At 41.8% G+C, this 22,043-nt stretch overlaps 2 protein-coding genes across 2 annotated transcripts; one reads left to right on the forward strand and one right to left on the reverse strand.

The window, feature by feature from the left end:
* The first annotated feature begins 134 nt into the window (after positions 1-134).
* LOC119501649 (phosphoribosyl pyrophosphate synthase-associated protein 2) lies at positions 135-18,938 on the forward strand. The gene is made up of 11 exons (XM_037792142.1): positions 135-291; positions 4,336-4,496; positions 6,715-6,767; positions 8,966-9,032; positions 9,154-9,326; positions 9,572-9,687; positions 15,653-15,708; positions 16,085-16,233; positions 16,493-16,563; positions 18,402-18,548; positions 18,647-18,938. The coding sequence occupies exons 2-11, from the start codon at positions 4,414-4,416 to the stop codon at positions 18,803-18,805; spliced, it is 1,074 nt and encodes a 357-aa protein (XP_037648070.1). The 5' UTR covers positions 135-291; positions 4,336-4,413; the 3' UTR covers positions 18,806-18,938.
* LOC119501650 lies at positions 4,511-18,720 on the reverse strand. The gene is made up of 2 exons (XM_037792143.1): positions 18,587-18,720; positions 4,511-5,646 (listed from the first exon to the last, which is right to left on the reverse strand). Exons 1-2 carry the CDS (start codon positions 18,602-18,604, stop codon positions 5,005-5,007), a joined length of 660 nt encoding a protein of 219 aa, XP_037648071.1. The 5' UTR covers positions 18,605-18,720; the 3' UTR covers positions 4,511-5,004.
* Positions 18,939-22,043: the final 3,105 nt, after the last annotated feature.

Here is a 22,043-nt window from a genome sequence, read left to right on the forward strand (position 1 = left end):
TATATATTTTTTAATTAAGTGACGGCTTTGGACCTCGCTGAGATCCGTACTGACGATAATGAATTATTCTCCGTGAAAAATAGTATTTATTTACGGGTTTATCGAGAGCACTTGAACACATCTTAAATCGCCCCTTTCTACTTTCTAGCCTGTGATTGGTCGAGCTGTACGTCCGTCAAAAGTGAACATCGCAGGCAGTCGGACTGAGGGGAACAGGTTGAACAGAGCAGGAGGCTCGTATATTCAAATAGTGTTGGTTGCAGACTGTAACCGGACCCAACACGCAAACTGGTGAGTAGTATTGGGCTTTGTTTCATGTAATAGTTGTCCTCATTCTATTTTCTACTTGCTACACAGAAACACTTGATTTCTGATGCATGAAAAATCAATTGAAGAGCTTTGCCATGGAGACATGATTTGTTGCGAGCTCTCGCGATAGTACCAGTCCTGGTGTGTTACCGTTAGCTGACGTGATCATGATGTTCTAGCCAAACATTTACTATTAGCTCACATTAATGTGATAAAGACGTGTCTAAAACGGGTCTGACTGCTTTTATATCAAAATCAGTGCAACTACAATTTCAGCACACGGTTTAACTTTTGCACACACTCACTCTGGAACAACAGACAGCAACGTGTTGTCCTGCTAGCTTAGCAACATGAGTGTGTTTTGCTGCTAGCTTAGCAACATGAGTGTGTTTTGCTGCTAGCTTAGCAACATGAGTGTGTTGTCCTGCTAGCTTAGCAACATGAGTGTGTTGTCCTGCTAGCTTAGCAACATGAGTGTGTTTTGCTGCTAGCTTAGCAACATGAGTGTGTTTTGCTGCTAGCTTAGCAACATGAGTGTGTTGTCCTGCTAGCTTAGCAACATGAGTGTGTTTTGCTGCTAGCTTAGCAACATGAGTGTGTTTTGCTGCTAGCTTAGCAACATGACTGGGTTGTCCTGCTAGCTTAGCAACATGAGGAAGCTAATGCTAGTTGGGATGAACTCTTTCTACCACCTATCTATTCAAATCACCAGTGACCCCATTGCACGTCGCTGAGCCTCGAAAATAAACATTGCAAGACACATATTTGATATATGATCATATAATATAACAGTTTGCCTGCAGTTCTTGGTCACAAGGTGTTTGCATTCCAGCCTTTTGTTTCTTTAGTGTTATTGTTCCACAACCCCCCTCAAGTGGATGTACAAGCAGATACAACTACACCATGTTCCTCCTGTAGACACCAAACTCTAGTCTATATATGCTACCAAACACACAACCTTGTACTGTAGAAAAGACTGTATCATAATTATAGAAGTCATTTAAAATGAAAGAACATCAACAATCAATCAACATTTATTTGTATAGCACTTTACAATAACCAAAAGGTCCCCAAAGTGCTTCACATTAACATCAAGAAATAACAGGAATAAACATAACGTATCATAAAATCGTAAAAAGGTACATAAAAAGCACAGGGGAAGTGTCACAGCGCTATAGGTATTAAATCCAATCTAAATAAAAAAAGTCTTGAGCTTAGATTTAAAAAGTACTAGGCAAGTGATAGTGTGTATATCAGGGGGTAACTTGTTCCATAGTTTTCATAGTCAAAACATCAGCACTAAAATAAGAAATAAATCAACGAATTTGTAAAGAGAAATAGTATGCATTAAAAGGAACGTTTCTGAAAGATTAAAACAAAAAATAAAGTAGATTTGAATAGTATTGTTGAAGGTGGAAGGATGCTACAAGTTAAAGCTCTTCACAGTTAAAGCACATTAATGCTGCAGTCGGTAACTTTGAGCAAATTTGATAAAAAGTTATTTTTATAAATGTCACTATAAACTGTCACTATATAATGACAGTAGTGCATGAGACAGATAATCTTTGAAAAAAATCAAGTTCCTAGTGCTCATAATGACATTTGCAAGATTCCAACGCGCCCAAACAAAACCAACCAATCAGAGCCGAATTCTGTTATTGTAATGCCTATTTCTTGCCTCAAATGTTTCTGAAACATTTTAGTGTACTGTGTAGCTGTAAATGCTGACGCTTTTTATATAGAGCAGGTCTAGACCGTACTCTACAAGTTCATTAAAGCTAGGGTTGGTAGGCTTAATCTTGAGAAACTAGCAAGAGTAGGCCAGATTTAAAAAATTTAAATTCAGCAAGCAAGTTTTTTTTTAAGGATGCACTGGATCGGATATCGGACGGATACTGACCCAAATAGGTATCGGTGACAATGGGGCAGATCTATTCAGTTCAATGCTATGTTTATATGCTATACACATTATATAGTGGAATTTTAATTGTGGTTGAAGTTTTTGTCTAATTTGTTGCTACATTAAAAAGGTTTACACTTGAATTGTAATTCCTGTTAATTTTGAAGATTATTTACAAAGTTGTCCGTGTACAATTTATTAATTGTATGTGTAATAAAAGAATGGGATCATTCTTTTATTAGTTTTTTGAAGTATCTAGGGATATCACAATACCAGAAATCTAGTAGTCAATACCAATACCAGTAAATTTCCACGATTCTCGATACCAAATTCGATACCACGGTAAAAAAACAAAAAACAAACAATAAATCCCCTGTAATGTGTACATGTGTCTATATATATCCTCAGACTGCAAGCACTAGTTTAAATTCATTGACATGGTGACAGTTCACTGGGTATAGGCCACCAGAGGTGGGACCAAGTCATTGTTTTGCATGACACAAGTAAGTCTCAAGTAAGTGACTCAGGTCTCAAGTCCTAAACAGGCCATATGCCCTCTACACCAGATGTAGAGATGTCACGGTACCAGAAATCTAGTAGTCGGTACCAATACCAGTGAATTTACACGATTCTCGATACCAATTCGATACCACGGTAAAAAAAACAATAAATCCCATGTAATTCAGAACGCACTCCTTTTATTAAAACATTTGAACATTACAAAAAACAGAGGCATGTAGCCCTTAAGTAATAAATAAAAAGAAACATCTATTAACATTGCAAAACAGAACAGTGGCATGTAGCCTTCAAGTATTTAAAACCAACAATATTGTCTGGATGTCTGTCTTTGAGGTGTATTTCCTCCTTTGGAAAGAAAAGTACAACGGCACCGTTACTGCACCACGTACTGGCTTTTGCGAATCTATTGTAACGTTGCGTGTGGCTAACTCGGTGGCTAACTCGGTGGCTAACTCGGTGGCTAACTCGGTGGCTAACTCGGTGGCTAACTCGGTGGCTAACTCGGTGGCTAACTCGGTGGCTAACTCGGTGGCTAACTCGGTGGCTAACTCGGTGGCTAACTCGGTGGCTAACTCGGTGGCTAACTCGGTGGCTAACTCGGTGGCTAACTCGGTGGCTAACTCGGTGGCTAACTCGGTGGCTAACTCGGTGGCTAACTCGGTGGCTAACTCGGTGGCTAACTCGGTGGAGAAGGGAGACTGGAAACGGTTCCTCTTTTGCACTCAACAGATCCGGATTTATTCCCTGCAGCAGCTCACAAACTACCCGGAGTTGGAGGTGTGTCTGAAAATAATAATAACTGGCCAGTCGGTTGCTTAGCGTGTTCGCTCTCGTTCATTGCACGTAGCTTGGCTAACTAGCCAGATGCCATCTTTCACGTCTCATGTTGTTGTTTTTTTCCGTGCTATTGCGGCGTTCTTCTTCTTCCTTCATTTCACGGCAGATGAGAACACTTGTAAGCATATAGTTCCCCCATTAGCTCCTTTACCACATGACCATTACAGGCATCGTTCGGTACCTTTGTACCGAAGAAAACGAGTACCGTCATATTTTTAGAATTTTGGCATCGACTTGGTACCGAAGTATTGGTTTTCTCGTGACATTATCGGTTCTCGTGACATCCCTAAAAGTATCGGTGCATCCCTAGTTTTTTGGGATGTATGCTTAATTGAAAGGAGAATTCCTCCTTGTTGTTTGTAGGAAGTTCATGAATAACTGAGTCACATTCTGTGGTACTGATTTTTTTCTTTTTAAAGAACGTTATGCCTCAAGTTTGTGCTTGTTTGTAACTCCAGCACAGCCCAGAATGGCTTCAAGCGAGCTTGATATGGCTAACTATCAAACTAAATTCAAATTTAGATTAAACAGGTATACACACACACAGATGCACCGTCTACCTGTCAGAGGTATTTAAGTTAAGTTAGTATTTAAATTATGCTTTTATCCGAAAAAGCTGCTTTTATGGGAAAAAATGTATTATGTTTGATGGCTTTTTGCAAGTCTTCAGGGACTAAGTGAGACGTGTTTCCTCTTCCTCCTCTACCTGAGTTACGTGAGTTGACACCTTTATTTTAAAGGAAGTGATCGCTCCTCCTTTTCCACTGCAGGAAGGGCTCAGCGCAGCCTGGGTGCCCAGGGATCCACTGCCCGAGTGCGGGGAGAGCCGCGGCCGAGACCCCAGAGACATGAACCACACCAAGGGCGGCCTGGTCATCTTCACCGCCAACTCGCACCCTGCCAGCCGTGAGCTGGGAAAGAGGATTTCAGAGTGAGTACAAGAGGCATGGATGACACATAGCACACATAACCCATATGGGTCCTTGAGGAACAGGTTTCTGTTCTAAAATCAACAATCAATGGTTTTATCAACAAACCCTGTTGATTGACAACTACTTAAACTACTACTTACAGCTTATTTCAAATTGGACGAGCCCCCAATTTGTTATGGCCCGGCTCTGAGGCCACAACAAATGAGGAAGCAACCACGCAGGGAGTAACTACAAACAAAGATTTATTTAACAAAAATGGAATGATGTTAACAAGGGTAACATAAATATGAATGTTAACAACGTAAACTAATAGGAAAAACAGGCTTCCAGGACTACTTAATAATATATTAGATTTATATAGCGCTTTTTAGTGATCTCAAAGACGCTTAACATAATCGGGGGGAAAACGGTGTGAGACAGACAGGAGACGAACGACAAAAACAGGCGACATACACAGGCACAATCACATACATACACACGGACTGATGGGTAGGGGGAAGGAGGCGGCTACGGGTAAGCAGATGAGAAAAGATGTGTTTTGAGGCGGGACTGGAATGTGGTGAGGGAATCGGAGTCTCTGATGAGTTTGGGGAGTGAGTTCCAGAGCTTGGGAGCTGCCCTGGAGAATGCTCTGTCCCCAAAGCTGCGGAGTTTGGACTTTGGGGTGGAGAGTAAACCAGCTGAGGTGGATCTGAGGGACCGTTGAGGTTGGTAGGGGGAGAGGAGTTCAGAGAGATAGGGGGGTGCAAGTTGGTGGAGGGCTTTGTAGGTGAGGGTCAGGATTTTGTAGGAGATCCGGTGGGAGACGGGGAGCCAGTGAAGGTCTTTCAGGACTGGGGTGATGTGATGCCATGATTTGGTGTGGTTGAGGAGTCGGGCAGCTGCATTCTGGACCAGTTGTAGTTTATTGATGGAGGTGTTGCTGATGCCATAGAGGAGTGAGTTGCAATAGTCAATACTTAAGAATTTGTTAACCCAAACTACACAACAAAGCCAAGCTGGCCTAGCACCCGGTGTTGCCAGGGGAATGATGTCCGTCCACCATGAGGATGAGGCAGGTCTTATAGTCAGGTTATACCGTTGCCAGCTGTCTCCAATCGCCTGATCGACACCTCCACTTCCAGCTCCAACCCGCCAGGGACCAGGACACTGCAACACACACAGGCACAGCATAGCAGCAAACAGCACTCTAGCCCTGGAAGAGGCCCTGGAGCCGTCACACAGGGGAGACCGTAGCTTTGGTCTCCAGGGCCGGAGTCGATGCTGTACTCTGCTCCTCTGCCTGCCTGTTTGCCTTCACTCACACACCGCGCTCTTTCTCTCTCGCTCCACCTCTCACGTGCATGCGCGCACACTACACACTGTGGAAGACGGGAGTCTGAAGTAGGACAACACAGTATCAGCATTGATTCATGGGAGAGACCTTCATCTGGTTAGCTAACATTACTGCCAAGCAGGTGAAATATAGAGTGATATTGTGGTGTTAGCTGACGTGTGTCGTCTCACTGTGTTGATCAATGCTCGTTCATGTCTATGTTGAGCGAGCACAAGCGTGAGCGCGAGCAACAGGACGCTGACTTTCGTTGAATTAACGGCCACAGGTGTCACTGCTAACAAGCAATTTCTGATTCTTACATAGAGTCCCTTTTAACATTTTCTAAATGTAGAAAAGAAAAATTTGACACTGAGGTGAAATGTTTTCACCAAAGAGCAGTGAAATATTGTTTTTAACAGTCATATAGTGGCAACTACCTGCACATTTATAAAATAGTCCCTGCAGTGAAAAAAATATGAATTTAATGACTTTATAATAACAATTGTAGTTGCATGATTGAGTTGAACCAACGTCCATATTTCATGTGTGTTATGTGTAAAAAAACATTCATGAACTGCAGAAACGTACTTGGAATGCACCAATGCGCTCCTGAACTCCACAAGGACATGTTTATAGAACAAATAGAGGAGTCGGCCTGGGTTGTCAGACACTAAATTCCATAATGTGTGTGAGAGAGATGAAATAAAACACAGGATGTTAACTGCAGAGTGAGCAGATCAGGTTGTCTCAAGAGAAGCAATGTAACAACACGTAAATGTCTATGCTTATAGTGTATCATCATTTTTTCTTTTTTTAAATGTATGTTCTCTTGTGAAAATAAGTTGTTTTTTCTTAGCAGTCCTTCTTTCTCCTCTCTCTCTCTCTCTCTCTCTCTCTCTCAGGCGGTTAGGGGTGGAGCTTGGCAAGGTGCAGGTGTACCAGGAAGCTAACAGAGGTGAGATGGTGTCTGACAGAGAATGACTGAAATTTATTTGTTTAATGTCAGAATTGATATATTTGCTTCATTTGAGTCTATGAGGAGGTAGAAGGAAGTTACCACTTTTACTGTGGTAGTCTGAGTAACGTGACTAATCTGTTCCATATCTGTCAACCAAAACAAACCTCAGAAAGTATAAAATGTTGGAGGGTCAGCGAGGATACGACCTGCACCCTCCCATGTTAAATCCAGCGTGGTAAACACTACACATCCAGTAAAGGATGGAAACACTTTGGGTTTCACACATTGACAGGAAAAGCAGAGCTAGACATCACGGCTAAAGCTGCATGCTAACTCTGTCACGGACAGGAAACATTATGGTATGGCGGTAACGTGGCGGTGGAACCGGCCGTCGTTCTCGTCTCCGTGGTCAAATGGGCCAACGCTACAACTGTACAACACCCACATACTGACATTTCTGCTGTCTGCATTCAAACGGCCCCGATGGAGTTGACCATGGATAGATAAAGAGAACGGAGCTGACGGGAGAGCTAGAGACCACCTTGGAGAAGTTAGAGGAAGTAGACACGTGGGACTACGTCCGCTTTTCAAATAAGATGTTAACAAAGGGAACTATATATACAAAATACATCTATAGAAATAAGATTTATTGGATTATATTCACCAGAATTATAAAACATTACATGTCCCTTATAAATTAAAAAGAAAATACCACTAATCTGTGAGGGAAATGTCTTTATTCTTTGATTTTTTGGGTTGCTGGAAAAATAGTAATCAATAATTCCTGCCATGGTCTAGTGTTATAAAAGTGAGCAATAAATCATAATATCGAATCGCAATACTTAATAATGCAATACATATCGAATGTGCACCCACGTATCGTGATATTATCGAATCAGGAGATTGTCCCAGCCCTATTGATTAATCTTTCAAGTTATATGATAGTAAACTGACTATCTTTAGGTCTTGGATGTGCAGCAGGAGCTTTAAATTAATTTAAAATGTTTCAAAACGGTTAACACATCATTCACAGTGTAAATTGTTCCTTTCATATGTATAAAGAAAGATGGTCTGTTGATGTTTGTCACTAAGCTAAATTACCAACAGCGATTGTGCTTCAGGAGGCTGTTGAGTCAGACCTAGGTTAGGCAGGCTTCCCTGAAGAGGAAAGACTTGTTATGTATGTTTGTTATGGAAATTAGGTGAGACTTAACACAAAGTCCAATTTCTGTTTTGTTGCTCATTATATAATCTTTTTGTGGTTATATTATTCAGTAAAATGTCTGAAATTACTTTTTTCTGCCTGGATTATAAAAAATAACCGTTTGAGTGTCAGATTGGAGGAGAGGAGACAAAGTTCTTTGTTTTGTAATGTTATGTGTAAGAAATTATTTTATTTTCTGACAAAGGTTTCACCAATGTAGCAGTATTTGTGGCGTATATGGTTTGTTTGGTGGTTTTAATGTAGCTGGTCAGTACAACAACAACAGACTACCAAAACTACAGTCGTTGCTTGCACCTGCTTTATCACACACTGCTGATGCAAGTTAGACAAAATTTAGAGAAAATATTCAGTGTAGTAGATTACGTATCTCAAGCAATTTTCAAGTACAGGCAATAGGATTTCTGTGGGGTACTGAGGGATTAAACACTCTCTTAAATGTAGAAAACCAGTCTAAAATGTATGGTGTGCTTTTGAAAATCCTCAGAATGTACAGTAGAATATGCACATTTTTATAGTTAATGGGCAAAAGCCTGTCTGTGCTACAGTCAGCATTAGGTTAACTGAGCTGAACTGCTTAGTAGTAGTAGAGGTAGTCCTATTAAAATATTCCACACCATGAATATTCAAAGTTTCTTGGCTCCCAAACTGCTGCTTGCTATCAGTTCTGTTTCCTCTGTGTTTCTGCTGGACGTTAGGCTCTGCCTAGGAAGCATTTTGTTTTCTAATCTCTTTTCCGTGGGAGGCACATTTTTGGAATGCTACTATCTACAATTTCACACAGTGGAGGGAGGGAGGGAGGTGTTTGTGTGCAAAGCACAAAGGGCTCAGATAGCCCTCTAATGAAGCTGACAGGTCTTGCAGGCTTTGTTATGAGGTAGGAGTGTGCGCACGTGTGACTGAACGTGTCTTTATGTGCGCGCGCTTTCTTGCTGCTCTCTCTCCCGTTCTCACGTCCCATTTGTTTCCATAGAAACACGGGTGCAGATTCAAGAGTCGGTGCGAGGCAAAGATGTCTTTGTGATCCAGACAATGTCCAAGTAAGGCAGAACACGCACACAGTTAGAACATTTCAACGCAGTTTTCCGATGGAACATCTTACTCGCGTCACATTTTTGTCACGTACTGTACGTCTTCCTCTCCGTCCCTCGACTGCATCAGGGATGTGAACACCACTATAATGGAGTTGCTGATCCTGGTGTACGCGTGCAGAACATCCTGCGCCAGAAGCATCACGGGCGTCCTCCCCTACTTCCCCTACAGCAAGCAGTGTAAGATGAGGAAAAGGGGCTCCATCGTCTCCAAGCTCATTGCCTCTATGATGTGTAAAGCTGGTGAGTGGTGATTGCTTTACATCACTAAACAAGAGGGAAAATGGGAAGAGTCAGAAACCAGTGGTCATTTCTAGTGTTTCTATTTGCTTGCAACATCACAGATTTAAAATTGTATTAGCAGAATCTTAAAGTGACTCTGTAAATGTTTACAAGGCTAATCTGAAAGTGTGCGTGTCCATCATTTATACATTGTTGTAAATTGCAAATCCACAACTAACACTATCAAGCGGACCGTGTTTGTGTAGGTCTCACCCATCTGATCACAATGGACCTCCATCAGAAAGAGATTCAAGGCTTCTTCAACATCCCAGTGGACAATCTGAGAGCCTCCCCCTTCCTGCTGCAGTACATACAGGAAGAGGTAAAAACTACAGACACAACATGACTTGCATCTTAAAAGACCTCCAAATGAGTTTGCTTATTACCTGCGCCAAGGCCGAAGGCCTCGGAAGGAGGTTATGTTTTCACCGGCGTTGGTTTGTTGGTTTGTTTGTCCGCTAGCAGGATTACTCCAAAAGTCCGCGATGGATTTGAATGAAATCCTTTGGAGGGGTGGGGTGTGGCACAACTGTAGATTCTGCATTTTTTTCACATTAAACTCGGTGAAATTACAGTTGAGTTGGACCAAAGCACACTTGGTGATTGTTGGAAAGAGTAACGACGACGGTTTAGGTGAGTCCTATTTTGTTTCTGTCCAGTTTGAATGAAGTGTTTTACGATGCTCCTTTACGTACAGCTGATCTCAACATAAACACAAATACACGTGGATGATGGCACTAACTGAACAGAGAGGGGGGCAATCGTACTCGGGCAGAGGTCTGCGCTCTCTGAGTGCCATTCTAGTATTTAACCCTACAACGCTCAGAAGCGTACTGCCGTCAAAGGGATAGATTCAGGTGTTTCTCAGTGGGGTTGTATGAGGTACTTCATAGTCAGTGTATTACCTAGAGTAGATGGAGTTTGGAGAAACAGACCGGAGTACCAGCACGGGAGCAAAGCAATGTATTGCTGTGGACGGGGACAGCAGCAAGTCAGTCAGTTTAAGTGTACGCTATATTCAGAATATTTCTGCCAGTTTCCCTTGCTGTGAGACATCCCTGTCGGAGAACTGAGGCCGTTATCTATGCTCAACTCCTGTGTTCTGCTAGGTAGAATTACTGTTTTTTTTTCAATGGAGTCTGGTTGCTTTGGCGAGAGCACAGATGACCGCTTCAGTTCCCCGTCAGAAACAGACTGTATAGCTGTCTGACGTCAAGGTAAAGCGGTGGAAATATTCTAAATATAGCGTACACTGAAACTGATACTGATTTTTTTTTTTAGGAGGGCCTTTCTTTTAGGTGGTGAAAATTTCCTTTACATTTTCTATGTGCTTCGTAACATTATTAATCCACTGCTCCTTTAATCATTGTTACTGCAAAACCTCACCTTAGTGAGTCTGCGACTTGCCGCAAGTCGGTTTAGTTTATGTGGAAGGGAGCCTGCTACAACGGTCACTATGGCAACAGTACACATAAAAATGGCCACTGATCTGACTATCATGCTACGTTGATTTGAATGGGAATGTTTGTGCTACCAGTACATTGCTTTGCTCCCCTGCTGGTACTCCTGTCTGTTTCTCCAAACTGGGGGCGTGCTGACCGCCATCTACTGTAGGTAATACACTGACTGTGGAGAAGTACCTCATAAAACCCCACTGAGAAACACACAAACTAGGGGCGTGGCTAGCCGCAAATGGAGTACGACAGACTTTTCAGAGCACCTGCAGAATCCTGACTAATTTCATATTTAAACAACATTTTCATTTTAAAAATGGACATGCATCGGTGAAAGCGGATATCCTCTCCTCCATAAGAAAGGACATAACCGCTGTGATAAGTGAAGAGCGGAAGAGTTCTCTGGTGGATTTATTCAAATCGCTACAGACGGAAATGAAGGCAGTGAAAACTGAAATTGACAACAACACTGCTGCGATCCGCACAGAAATTGAGCATGTAAAAGCGGTTGAGGCAGAGTGTGAGGGTGTGTATGGATGTGTATGCTAGTAGAGGGGTATCTGATCTAAATACTTGTGTTCATACATGCTGTAATGAATGAGTGGCATAATCTCTTTGTTTTGATTATTCCTAAGTTTTACAAGAAGCTTTATACATATAATTATTCTGACTTGTTAATTGAGACATTCACATCGAGATGTCGTTATCTTTTCTAATGTTTATCCTGAGGTTCTGCAGGAGCCTGAACCGAGGATAATAACTTTGGATTTTTCAGTTCTGTTTGGTTTTGTAGCCAAGCAAAGGCGAGAACTCTCTAGGATTGTTCACAAAGCTGCCGTCCTGACCTGCAGCCTGGGACCTTGTCCCAAAGGACTAAATGGACATTGTGTTGGCCGAGTTCACGGTTTATCTAATTTTATGTTCACTTCAGTTTGAGCAGATCCCAATGTTCCCCAGGGATCTCACTGTGAGATTGAAAGCAACAGGGAAATAGATTTTTTCCTCTATTCCAACAACAAATGTGTCATGTTAATGCTTAAACACTATAGAGATTATGTTGCTGTATTTAGAATTAGTAACTGTCCCGTACACAACGTTTCAACCCTATCTGCACTTCTATTTATGTATGTATTTTACTTTAGTATATTCTGTACTTTTTTTTTGGTTTAAATACCCCACTTCCCCCATACTATCCACCCCTACTTATTGCAAATACTTCTTCTTATACCCACTCACCCACATTCACACAATCATACACACAGATACTGTGTACAACGTTCCACGGCCTTTTCCATCCATCACTTTATGCCAGAGCAAAAGTTGTATCCATCCTAATTCTCCTAACTCCAAGTCATGGGATCGCTTAAGGTTATAAGCTATAATGACAGAGATCTCCATAGTACCATAAAGAGGAAGAAAATCCTTAATCAGCTGAGGAGAGCCAATTGCCAGATAGCATTTTTGCGGGAGACCCATTTATCAGACCTGGAGCATGAAAAGCTAAAAACCTCTTGGGCAGACAAGGTATTTCACTCATCACACCACTCAGCCAGAAAGAGAGGAGTATCTATTCTGATACATAGACAGATTAATTTCACACCAACTAAAGTTCATAAAGACTCTGAAGGTACATTTATTCTGGTAAATGGCTCCATTGATGTAATACAAGTTTCTCTCATGAACATTTATGCCCCAAATGAAAAAATAGCAATCATCCAATACAGTACAGAAGTTAATATCTAATAATGAAACACTCGAAAAACGGATGAAATTTCACAGTCCTTTGCTGAATTTTATAAATCCCTGTACAAAAACACGGACACCTGCACAGACAACAAAGAACTGGCGCAACTTTTGAGGGACATCAAATTAAGAGTTATCTGAGCATATGGCAAAAGAGCTAGATGAACCAATTAAGGAATGGGAAATACAGCAGGTAATCTCCGCATTAAAAAACAATAAATGCCCTGGGCCAAGAGGACGTGTCACCTTTACTGTTAAAAGCTTATCACCATGCGTTACAATCTGGAACTATGGCCCCCTCCCGGAGGGACGCAACAATAGTAGTAATACATAAAGAAAGCAAAGACTCGACCAAATGCCAATCATATAGGCCCATATCACTACTTAACACAGACCTGCGGATATTAACTACTATTCTTGCAAAACGTGTCAATAAAATGATCAATAAAATTATTCATCCGGATCAGACCGGGTTCATTACCGGAAGATATTATGGGGACAATATTAGAAGATTACTAAATTAATGACACATCCAAAAGTAAAAGAAGAGGAAGCAATGATATTATCCCTATCCCTATTATCCCATTCGATCGAGTGTCCTGGCAATACTTATTTCAAACATTGAGACGATTTCCAATTTGGCCCCAATTTCATTAACTGGATAGAAACATTATATTCCAATCCACAGGCGGCTGTTAAAGTGAACAGGTTTCTATCAGACCAATCTGCCCTAGAGCGCGGCTGCAGACAGGGTTGCACTCTTTCGCCCCTTCTGTTTTTTTTTTTAAGATTATTTTTTGGGCTTTTATTCCTTTATTTGACAGAGACAGAGATAGTTTTTTGTAAGGGGGAGAGAGAGAGGGGATGACATGCAGCAAAGGGCCGCAGGTCGGATTCGAACCTGGGGCCGCTGCGGTAAGGACTAAGCCTTGGTACGTGGGACGCCCGCTCTACCAGGTGAGCTACTGACACACAAAAATGATAGTCACACCGGCTCGGACGTCGCCCGGGTCAACAAGGTCCGCGTCAGATGCTACGGAACCAGGGCAATCTGATGAGAAATTGGCTACTGGAACAAGACATAAATGGACGAGGGTGGAAAATACGGAATTGTTGGAATGCTACTATACAAGCAATCCCAGAGAGAGGGGATATATGCAGAGAATTTGGGACCTATGGATATCTCAAAACCCACAATCGAGACTAACAAAGAAACAGTTGTTAGCTCAATGTTCCAATATCCGTAACCTCCAACTACTATCACAACTAGAGATCGATGGAATACTACAACAATGCTACGGCAAGGGGGAGCCAGGACAACAGGCCACCATCACCCCTACATCCGAGTTTGGGTACCAAGGCCCAAACTCGGATAGATAGATAGAAATCGGATAGATAGCCTCAGCACAAGGGCAGCTGACCGAAGAAGGAAGATCGTAACCAACCTGGAATCCTGGAGCCCCCGACGAATACTGAAGCTGAGTTGCCAAGTACCTTCAGAAGATCTATTAGAAGATGTGAATGCTACACTGAGTACAATCCCTACAGGTACCATCGCTGAGACCAACAAGCTGATACACAGTACAGCAACAGTAATCTTAGATATGCTTGGGTACAAGATGAACACAGTACATAGGAAGCAGTACCTCCATGGAAGAGACGGTTAGAGGCTAAGATAAAGGCAGCATGGAGAGAAGTTAGGATTTTGTACCCTCCCGTTTAGATACAGGATTTAGAAAATGGTCAGAACATGGACTCACTAATCTACACCAACTCCTGAAGGATGGCAGACTTAAGTCATTTCAGCAGTTGAGAGAGGAATTTATACTTCCCAACACAGACTTTTTCCGATATCTACAATTAAGGGACTTCCTAATGGAACATAAGGAATGGGATAAAGTTTTGGAGCCCGCTCCAATTGAAGAATCCCTGATGAAATTACAAACAGGAAACGGGGATAAGAAAATTGTAGCCCGTTTTTACCCAATATTTCTAGGCATGAATTCAAACAATACGCTTCAGATAAAAGGGAGATGGGAAATTGAAATGAATACAGACATACCACAAGACATATGGGAAGAAATATGCACTGAAGCACATCTAGTGACCAACTCTAATACATGGAGGGAATTTAAATGGAAAGTGATTTCAAGATTCTTTCAGACACCAGAAATAGTGGCTAAAATGGGCCCTACACACTCGAATAAATGTTGGAGAAATTGTGGTACACATATTGGCAACCATATTCACATATTTTGGACATGCCCTAAATTAAAAACATTTTGGGAAGAGGTATTTGGAGCACTCAAAGATCTATTCCACCAAAACTTCACTAAAGATCCAAAAATGTCACTGCTGGGACCATACAAGAAGGCATTGATGGAAGAGCTAAAAAATATATCTTACAGATATTGCTAACAGCAGCAATTAAATGCATCTCAATGAAGTGGCTAAAACCTGAGCCCCAACATATAATTTATGAATCGCGAAGGTATGGAAAATTTACCACATGGAACAAATAACTTATTCCCTAAGACTCCAAAAAGAGCCATTTATTGAAAGGTGGAGCCCTGCCATGACCATATTAATACAGAGATCTGTGATCTGAATATTTTTATATATCCTAGATCATACTTGTATCTCTGTCTTACCGACATACTTTTCCCCTCCCAGACCTCCGACCCTTCACCACTATTTTTATTTTTATTTTTTTATTTATTTATTTAACTTTATTTTATTTAAATTCTCTGGATTGTCTAATGTGTCCTTTCTTTTTCTCTGAATTCAATTGACATCATAGTTTAAGATGAAGTCTTTTTTTGTGTTGTTTTTTCTCCCCCCCCCCTTTTTTTTTAAGTTGTGAAATTTTGTGTAAAAACAAATAGACAGCTGTAAAATGAAAATAGAGCAGGAAAGAATGTGATGATTGTATAAGTTGCTTAAACTGCAATAAAAACTAAGTTAAAAAAAACCCAACAACACACAAACTATCCCTTTTAATGATGTCAGACTACAGGTCAAACCTTTGACCCTTCTCTTCTAAAACACATTGATTTGATCATTCACTCGTTATTTCCCATGTACCTCCAGATCCCTGACTATAGAAATGCTGTGATTGTGGCCAAATCCCCATCCTCTGCCAAAAGGTACAGTAGGCTCTCCTCACTCGCTGGTTCTGAACTCACTTATCCTTCAACTGCTGAGCTGCAGAGCTGTGACTCATTATATTATATTGTTAACTAATAAGTTAATCATAAACCTTTGTTTTTCTCCCTCTCACCACCCTTTACTTCCGTTGAAAATTGCATTTATGTAGCAGTATGCAGTGCTGTCTGCCACAGTATCTTTTCTTTCTATACTGCCACTGGGGGTTGCCAAAGTCAGAACTTTTCACATTTTAACAGTAACTGTAGACCTTTTATGGCAACAAAAGCTCTGTTCTATATTTCTGTATATTTCTTGGTTGTTCTGTAAAGCCTGGAGGATCTGAATCTGAATTGTCCTGTGTGTGTGGGTGTGCAGAGCCCAGTCGTTTGCTGAGCGGCTGCGTCTGGGCATAGCAGTGATCCACGGCGAAGCTCAGGACGCAGAGTCGGACCAGGTAGACGGGCGACACTCCCCACCCACCGTCAAGACAACCGGAGCCATTCACCCCAGCATGGATTTCCCATGTAATACACACACATACACACACACACACACACACACACACACACACACACACACACACACACACACACACACACACACACACACTCACACTAACAACGGCAAATCCTTTAACTATCATGTAACGGAATATGTTTAGGTAGATCTACAGATGCTTGCACGCTGATTTTTGCTCCACTACTGCAAATAATAATACATGGCATAAGACGTGTTGCCTCTTAATAATATGACAGCAAATCTCTTGCTTTTTTGTGTTTTCAGTGTTGATCCCTAAAGAGAAGCCTCCCATCACTGTGGTAGGAGATGTAGGAGGACGCATCGCCATCATAGTGGTGAGAGCATCCAGTTCGTTGGTTTGGACACTATTGGGGCTTTTAAAGGTACAGTGTGTAGGATGTGGCAGCATCTAGTGGTGAGGTTGCAGGTTGCAACCAACTGAGTACCCCCTCTGCTCACTCCTCCTTTTACAAGACTGCGGTAACGTGAGCCGCCAAGTGAAAAACCGTTGTAACGCCTTTCGCCTCGCTCACAGGCCATCCTTGCCAGAATAACACTAATTTAGGAACAACAGAAGTCAGACGGCGGCTGGCGGTACCACGGATTTTCAACTCACGTTAACGCAATTCCACAAGCATGATGGAGAACTATGGTGGCCATCGGGTGACGTAAAAACCTGAAAGTCTCTCTCTAGAGCCAGTGTTTGGTTTGTCCGTTCTGGGCTACTATAGAAACATGGTGGAGCAACATGGTGAACTCCGTGAAGAAGACCTGCTCCCTATTGAGATATGAAGGGCTCAGTCTAAGCTAACGGAAACACAACCATTCTTAGCTTCATGTGATTATACACTAATGAAAACATAGTTTTGAATATTATATTCCATTTATGCTAATAGATCCCCCAAAATGCGAAACACTGGCTCTTTAAGGCATTGTTTGGCTGTGTGGATACACCTTGAACAAGAGTCTCATAAAAGAAGTCATTAAACTGTGAGAACAGTAGCAGAGAAGAAGCTGCTAGTGTGTCTGCAGCTGCAGGAGGGCAGAGCGGTGACAGCAGACATTCTGTAAAAGATGGAAGAATTCCAGTCTGCTTTCCACTGAAAAGTCTCAGGAGATTCTTTTACAATATTTAGCTGTGGCTTTAATTGGTCTCAGCAGTGACTGTTGCTATGTGAGCAGCTGGACTGTGAAGTGGTTGGCGTGGAATGAGCACACAATAAATGACAGATAAATGATTGACAGAGATCCAATGTCTGCTTGATGATATAACATCCATTATCATTTATCTCATTTTACTGTGCTGTATGTAAGCTACTGTACAGTCGCACTGACTGTGTGGATCAGTCTGGGATTTGTCAGATCCTCACTCCATTCAACATTTAGTTTAAATTAAAATCAAGCATAATTTGATCCTTGTTTCCTGTTTATTAAAGGACAAGTGTGTAGCAATTAGGAGGGTCTTTTGGCAGAAATGTAATATAATATTAATAAGTATGTTTTCTAGGGCTGTCAATCGATTAAAATATTTAATTGCATAATTGTCCATATTTAATCGCGATTAATCGCAAATTAATCACACATTTTGTATCTCTTCAAAATGTAACTTAAAGGGATACTTGTCAAGTATTTGATACTCTTATCAACAAAAATGCTGCTTTATGCAAATGTAAGTATATATTTATTATTGTAAATCAATTAAAAACACAAAACATTGACAGATATTGATCCAGAAACCCTCACAGGTACTGCATTTAGCATAAAACAATATGCTCAAATCATAACATGCAAACTGCAGCACAACAGGCAACAACAGCTGTCAGTGTGTCAGTGTGCTGACTTGACTATGACTTTCACATTTTTGCGTTGGCCACCTTAGTTCTCCTACACGCTTGGCAGGAAATGTTTCAGTTGGTTGCAATCTGCAACCTCACCACTTGATACTGCCAAATCCCACACACTGTACCTTTAAATTAAAACAAATTAAATCTTACTTAAATAAAGTAGAATATTGTAGTACTCCTATTAATCCCTGGTGAAAATGCATACGACCTTCAGCATGCATAAAGGAATAGTCTGAACAAAACGTTTGTGGTGGCATGTTCTGCCATTGCAATTCTACAGGCTGAATGCTGAAAGTTGTTTGTTTGAGACAAGTCCGTTTGTCCCATAGGACGACATCATTGATGATGTCGACAGTTTTGTGGCAGCAGCGGAGACGCTGAAGGAAAGAGGGGCCTACAAGATCTTCGTCATGGCAACACACGGCATCCTCTCCTCTGACGCCCCCAGGCTCATAGAGGACTCGGCCATCGATGAGGTGAGTGTGTGCTTTGAAATATTCAGGTGTCTACTCACTTTAGCTTTGTTCTGCATGACCTCCTCCCCTCACGTCTCTCTCATCTCATCTTCCTCCAGGTGGTGGTGACCAACACGATTCCCCACGAGCTCCAGAAGCTCCAGTGTCCAAAGATCAAAACAGTCGACATCAGCATGATCCTGTCGGAGGCCATCCGCCGTATCCACAACGGAGAGTCCATGTCCTACCTGTTCCGCAACATAGGAGTGGATGACTGAACGACCTGTCACTCTCACTCTCACTCTCACACTCACACACACACACACACACACAGAAACATATGTACTATTTGCCTTTTCACATCTCTTCAGAAACATAGAGGTGAATGTCAAACACTGAAATTGCTACACACAAAAATATCCATGCCCTGCTTGTATCATAACATACAAATATATATGCTAACCCTTTCTGTTGAGTGCAGCTTAAAGGGATATTTTTTGAAGTGGGGTTGTATGAGGTACAAATTGTATATTAGCCACCTAAAATGAAAGGCCCACCTAAAAAAATCTATATCAGTGTATGTTATATTTAGAATATTTTCACCGCTTTACCTTGCCGTCAGACAGCTCTTTGCGATGGGAAACTGAAGCCTTTGTATCCATCTATACTCTCTTCAAAGCCACCAGACTCCATTGACAAAAACACTAATTTTACCTCACAGAACATGGGTTAAAGGATTAGTTCTGATTCACCAAAGTCACACAATAACCCAAACAAACTAACTGATCGAGGCAACGATAGACCAGTAACTCCTGTGTTCTGCGTGGTAAAATTAATGTTTTTGTCAATGGTGTCTGGTGGCTTTGAAGAGACAACAAAGCAATATACTGCTGTGCAGCAAAACATATTTTAGCCACCTAAAAGAATATATATCACTTCAAGTGTATGCTACATATAGAATATTTTCACCACTTTACCATGCCATCTGCTCTCTTCAAAGCCACCAGACTCCACTGACAAAAACAGTAATTTTAGCTCGCAGAACACGGGAGTTGCTGGTGTTCCACTGCCTTGACTGTTTAGTTTGTTTGTGTTATTGTGTGACTTAAGTGAATCCGAATTATCCTTTAAAACACCAAAGTTACACAATAACCTGTGTTCTGCGAGGTAAAATCACTCTTTTTGTCAGTGGAGTCTGGTGGCTCTGAGGAGAGCATAAATGGATATAACAGCTTCAGTTCCCTGTTGGAAAAGGCTGTCTGACGGCGAGGTAAAGCAGTGAAAATATTCTAAATATAGCGTACATTTAAACTGATATAGATTTTATTTTAGGTGTCTTAAATCCGTTTTGCTGCTGTCCCCGTCAACAGCAGTACATCGCTTTGCTCCTATGTCGGTACTCCTGTCTGCTTCTCTAAACTGGGGGCGTGCCGACCGTCATCTGCTGTAGGTAATACACTGACTATGGATAAGGACCTCATACTACCCGACTTCAAAAAATCGGAACTATCCCTTTAATAGAAGATGACTGAATACACACACACACACACACGTGCACATAGATGACTGAACACACTGATCTGTGTCCTTAATGGACGTTTATTGACTACTGCCTGTCTCTCCAATGGCTGCCCTTCTGTCAACTTCAGTTTTTTACTCCTCTCTTTCTGAGTCTTTAGCCACCTCTCCATCTTGTCTAAATTTCTTTCCATGTTTCGATAGAAATTAATGTTGTGATTCTTAGAACATGATATTTGTTAGCATTGAATGTCTCTTGTAGTACAATCTTCTTTACTAATAGTATCAGAAAGAGTGCCAGTGCCTTCTACAGGACATCCTCCCAACACACAGGCCTTCACTACTCCCATACACAACCATGTCTCAGCTAACAGAACTAATGAATAATGGCCCTTTTAATGAATCCAGGAATATGCAGGTTGCCAGATAATTAACTTGTGTAAAGTGCATGTTTAACCCTCTGTGTGATTCTTTTGTTTATTTATGTGGCGTCTGAATGTGTTACTAATCTAGTTAGTTTAGACTCCTAGCTGCTAGCCGTATGTCTGTGTGGTTGCCATAGCACTTAGATGCTAATCTGGTGTCAAATCTACTCATTGTTAAAGTTGAACTGGAATAAACAGGAAATATTTGGTTAATTTGGGGTAACAAACATTAATGGCCGTGCACTTGTGAAATAGGTATTCATGAGTCATCCGTATAACATTGTGTGCCATCATTTCAATGCCTGCTCATATTTTATATTTGTTCATCATGCCACAAATAAGCAGTTCCCTTCGAAGTAACTCACAAGTTCCGGGTTTGAAGACGCTGCAGTTTTACTCTCCAGTTAGAAGTGGAAGGTTGTTCTTAATCATATGGAAATGAAGTAACACATCCTCGATCATTATGACTGAGACTGATGAAGTTTGCTTAAACACATGTAGCTCCAAAGAATGAAGTTCCAAACTGCAGCTAAAGCTGGAAGAGTAAATCAAAACTGTTTTTTTTTCTGATGAGCAAAACTTGACTGAAGCAGGTCTTTGTCACTTTACCAGATGTGTTCCAAAATGTTTTGTATTTATTTTCAGCATTTAATATGAATAAATATGAACTATGAAAGTAAAGATGTTTTGTAGTGTCATAATTGGGTGTGCACTTCCTTGCTAACGAACACATGCTGATATTTTAGCAGGTATACTGTTTACCATTGACACCTTAGCAAAGCCAATTGGTTGTTCCATTGCAACATCAGCATCCAGCAGCAGAGCTACGCTTCCACCATCTTGGACTGAAAGCGACTACAGGACACCAGTAAAAAAAGAGCCAGTGAACGCAGCACCGTGGCTGCTATAGTAACTCTCCTGACAGTGAACTAGAGCCAGTGAACGCAGCACCGTGGCTGCTACAGTAACTCTCCTGACGGTGAACTAGAGCCAGTGAACGCAGCACCGTGGCTGCTACAGTAACTCTCCTGACGGTGAACTGGAGCCAGTGAACGCAGCACCGTGGCTGCTACAGTAACTCTCCTGACGGTGAACTGGAGACAGTGAACGCAGCAACGTGGCTGCTACAGTAACTCTCCTGACGGTGAACTGGAGACAGTGAACGCAGCAACGTGGCTGCTACAGTAACTCTCCTGACGGTGAACTATAGACAGTGAACGCAGCACCGTGGCTGCTACAGTAACTCTCCTGACGGTGAACTATAGACAGTGAACGCAGCACCGTGGCTGCTACAGTAACTCTCCTGACGGTGAACTGGAGACAGTGAACGCAGCAACGTGGCTGCTACAGTAGCTCTCCTGACGGTGAACTATAGACAGTGAACGCAGCACCGTGGCTGCTACAGTAACTCTCCTGACGGTGAACTGGAGACAGTGAACGCAGCACCGTGGCTGCTACAGTAACTCTCCTGACGGTGAACTGGAGACAGTGAACGCAGCACCGTGGCTGCTACAGTAACTCTCCTGACGGTGAACTAGAGCCAGTGAACGCAGCACCGTGGCTGCTACAGTAA

This window comes from Sebastes umbrosus, chromosome 14, assembly GCF_015220745.1.
Source record: "Sebastes umbrosus isolate fSebUmb1 chromosome 14, fSebUmb1.pri, whole genome shotgun sequence".
NCBI classification, from domain to species: Eukaryota; Metazoa; Chordata; class Actinopteri; order Perciformes; family Sebastidae; genus Sebastes; species Sebastes umbrosus.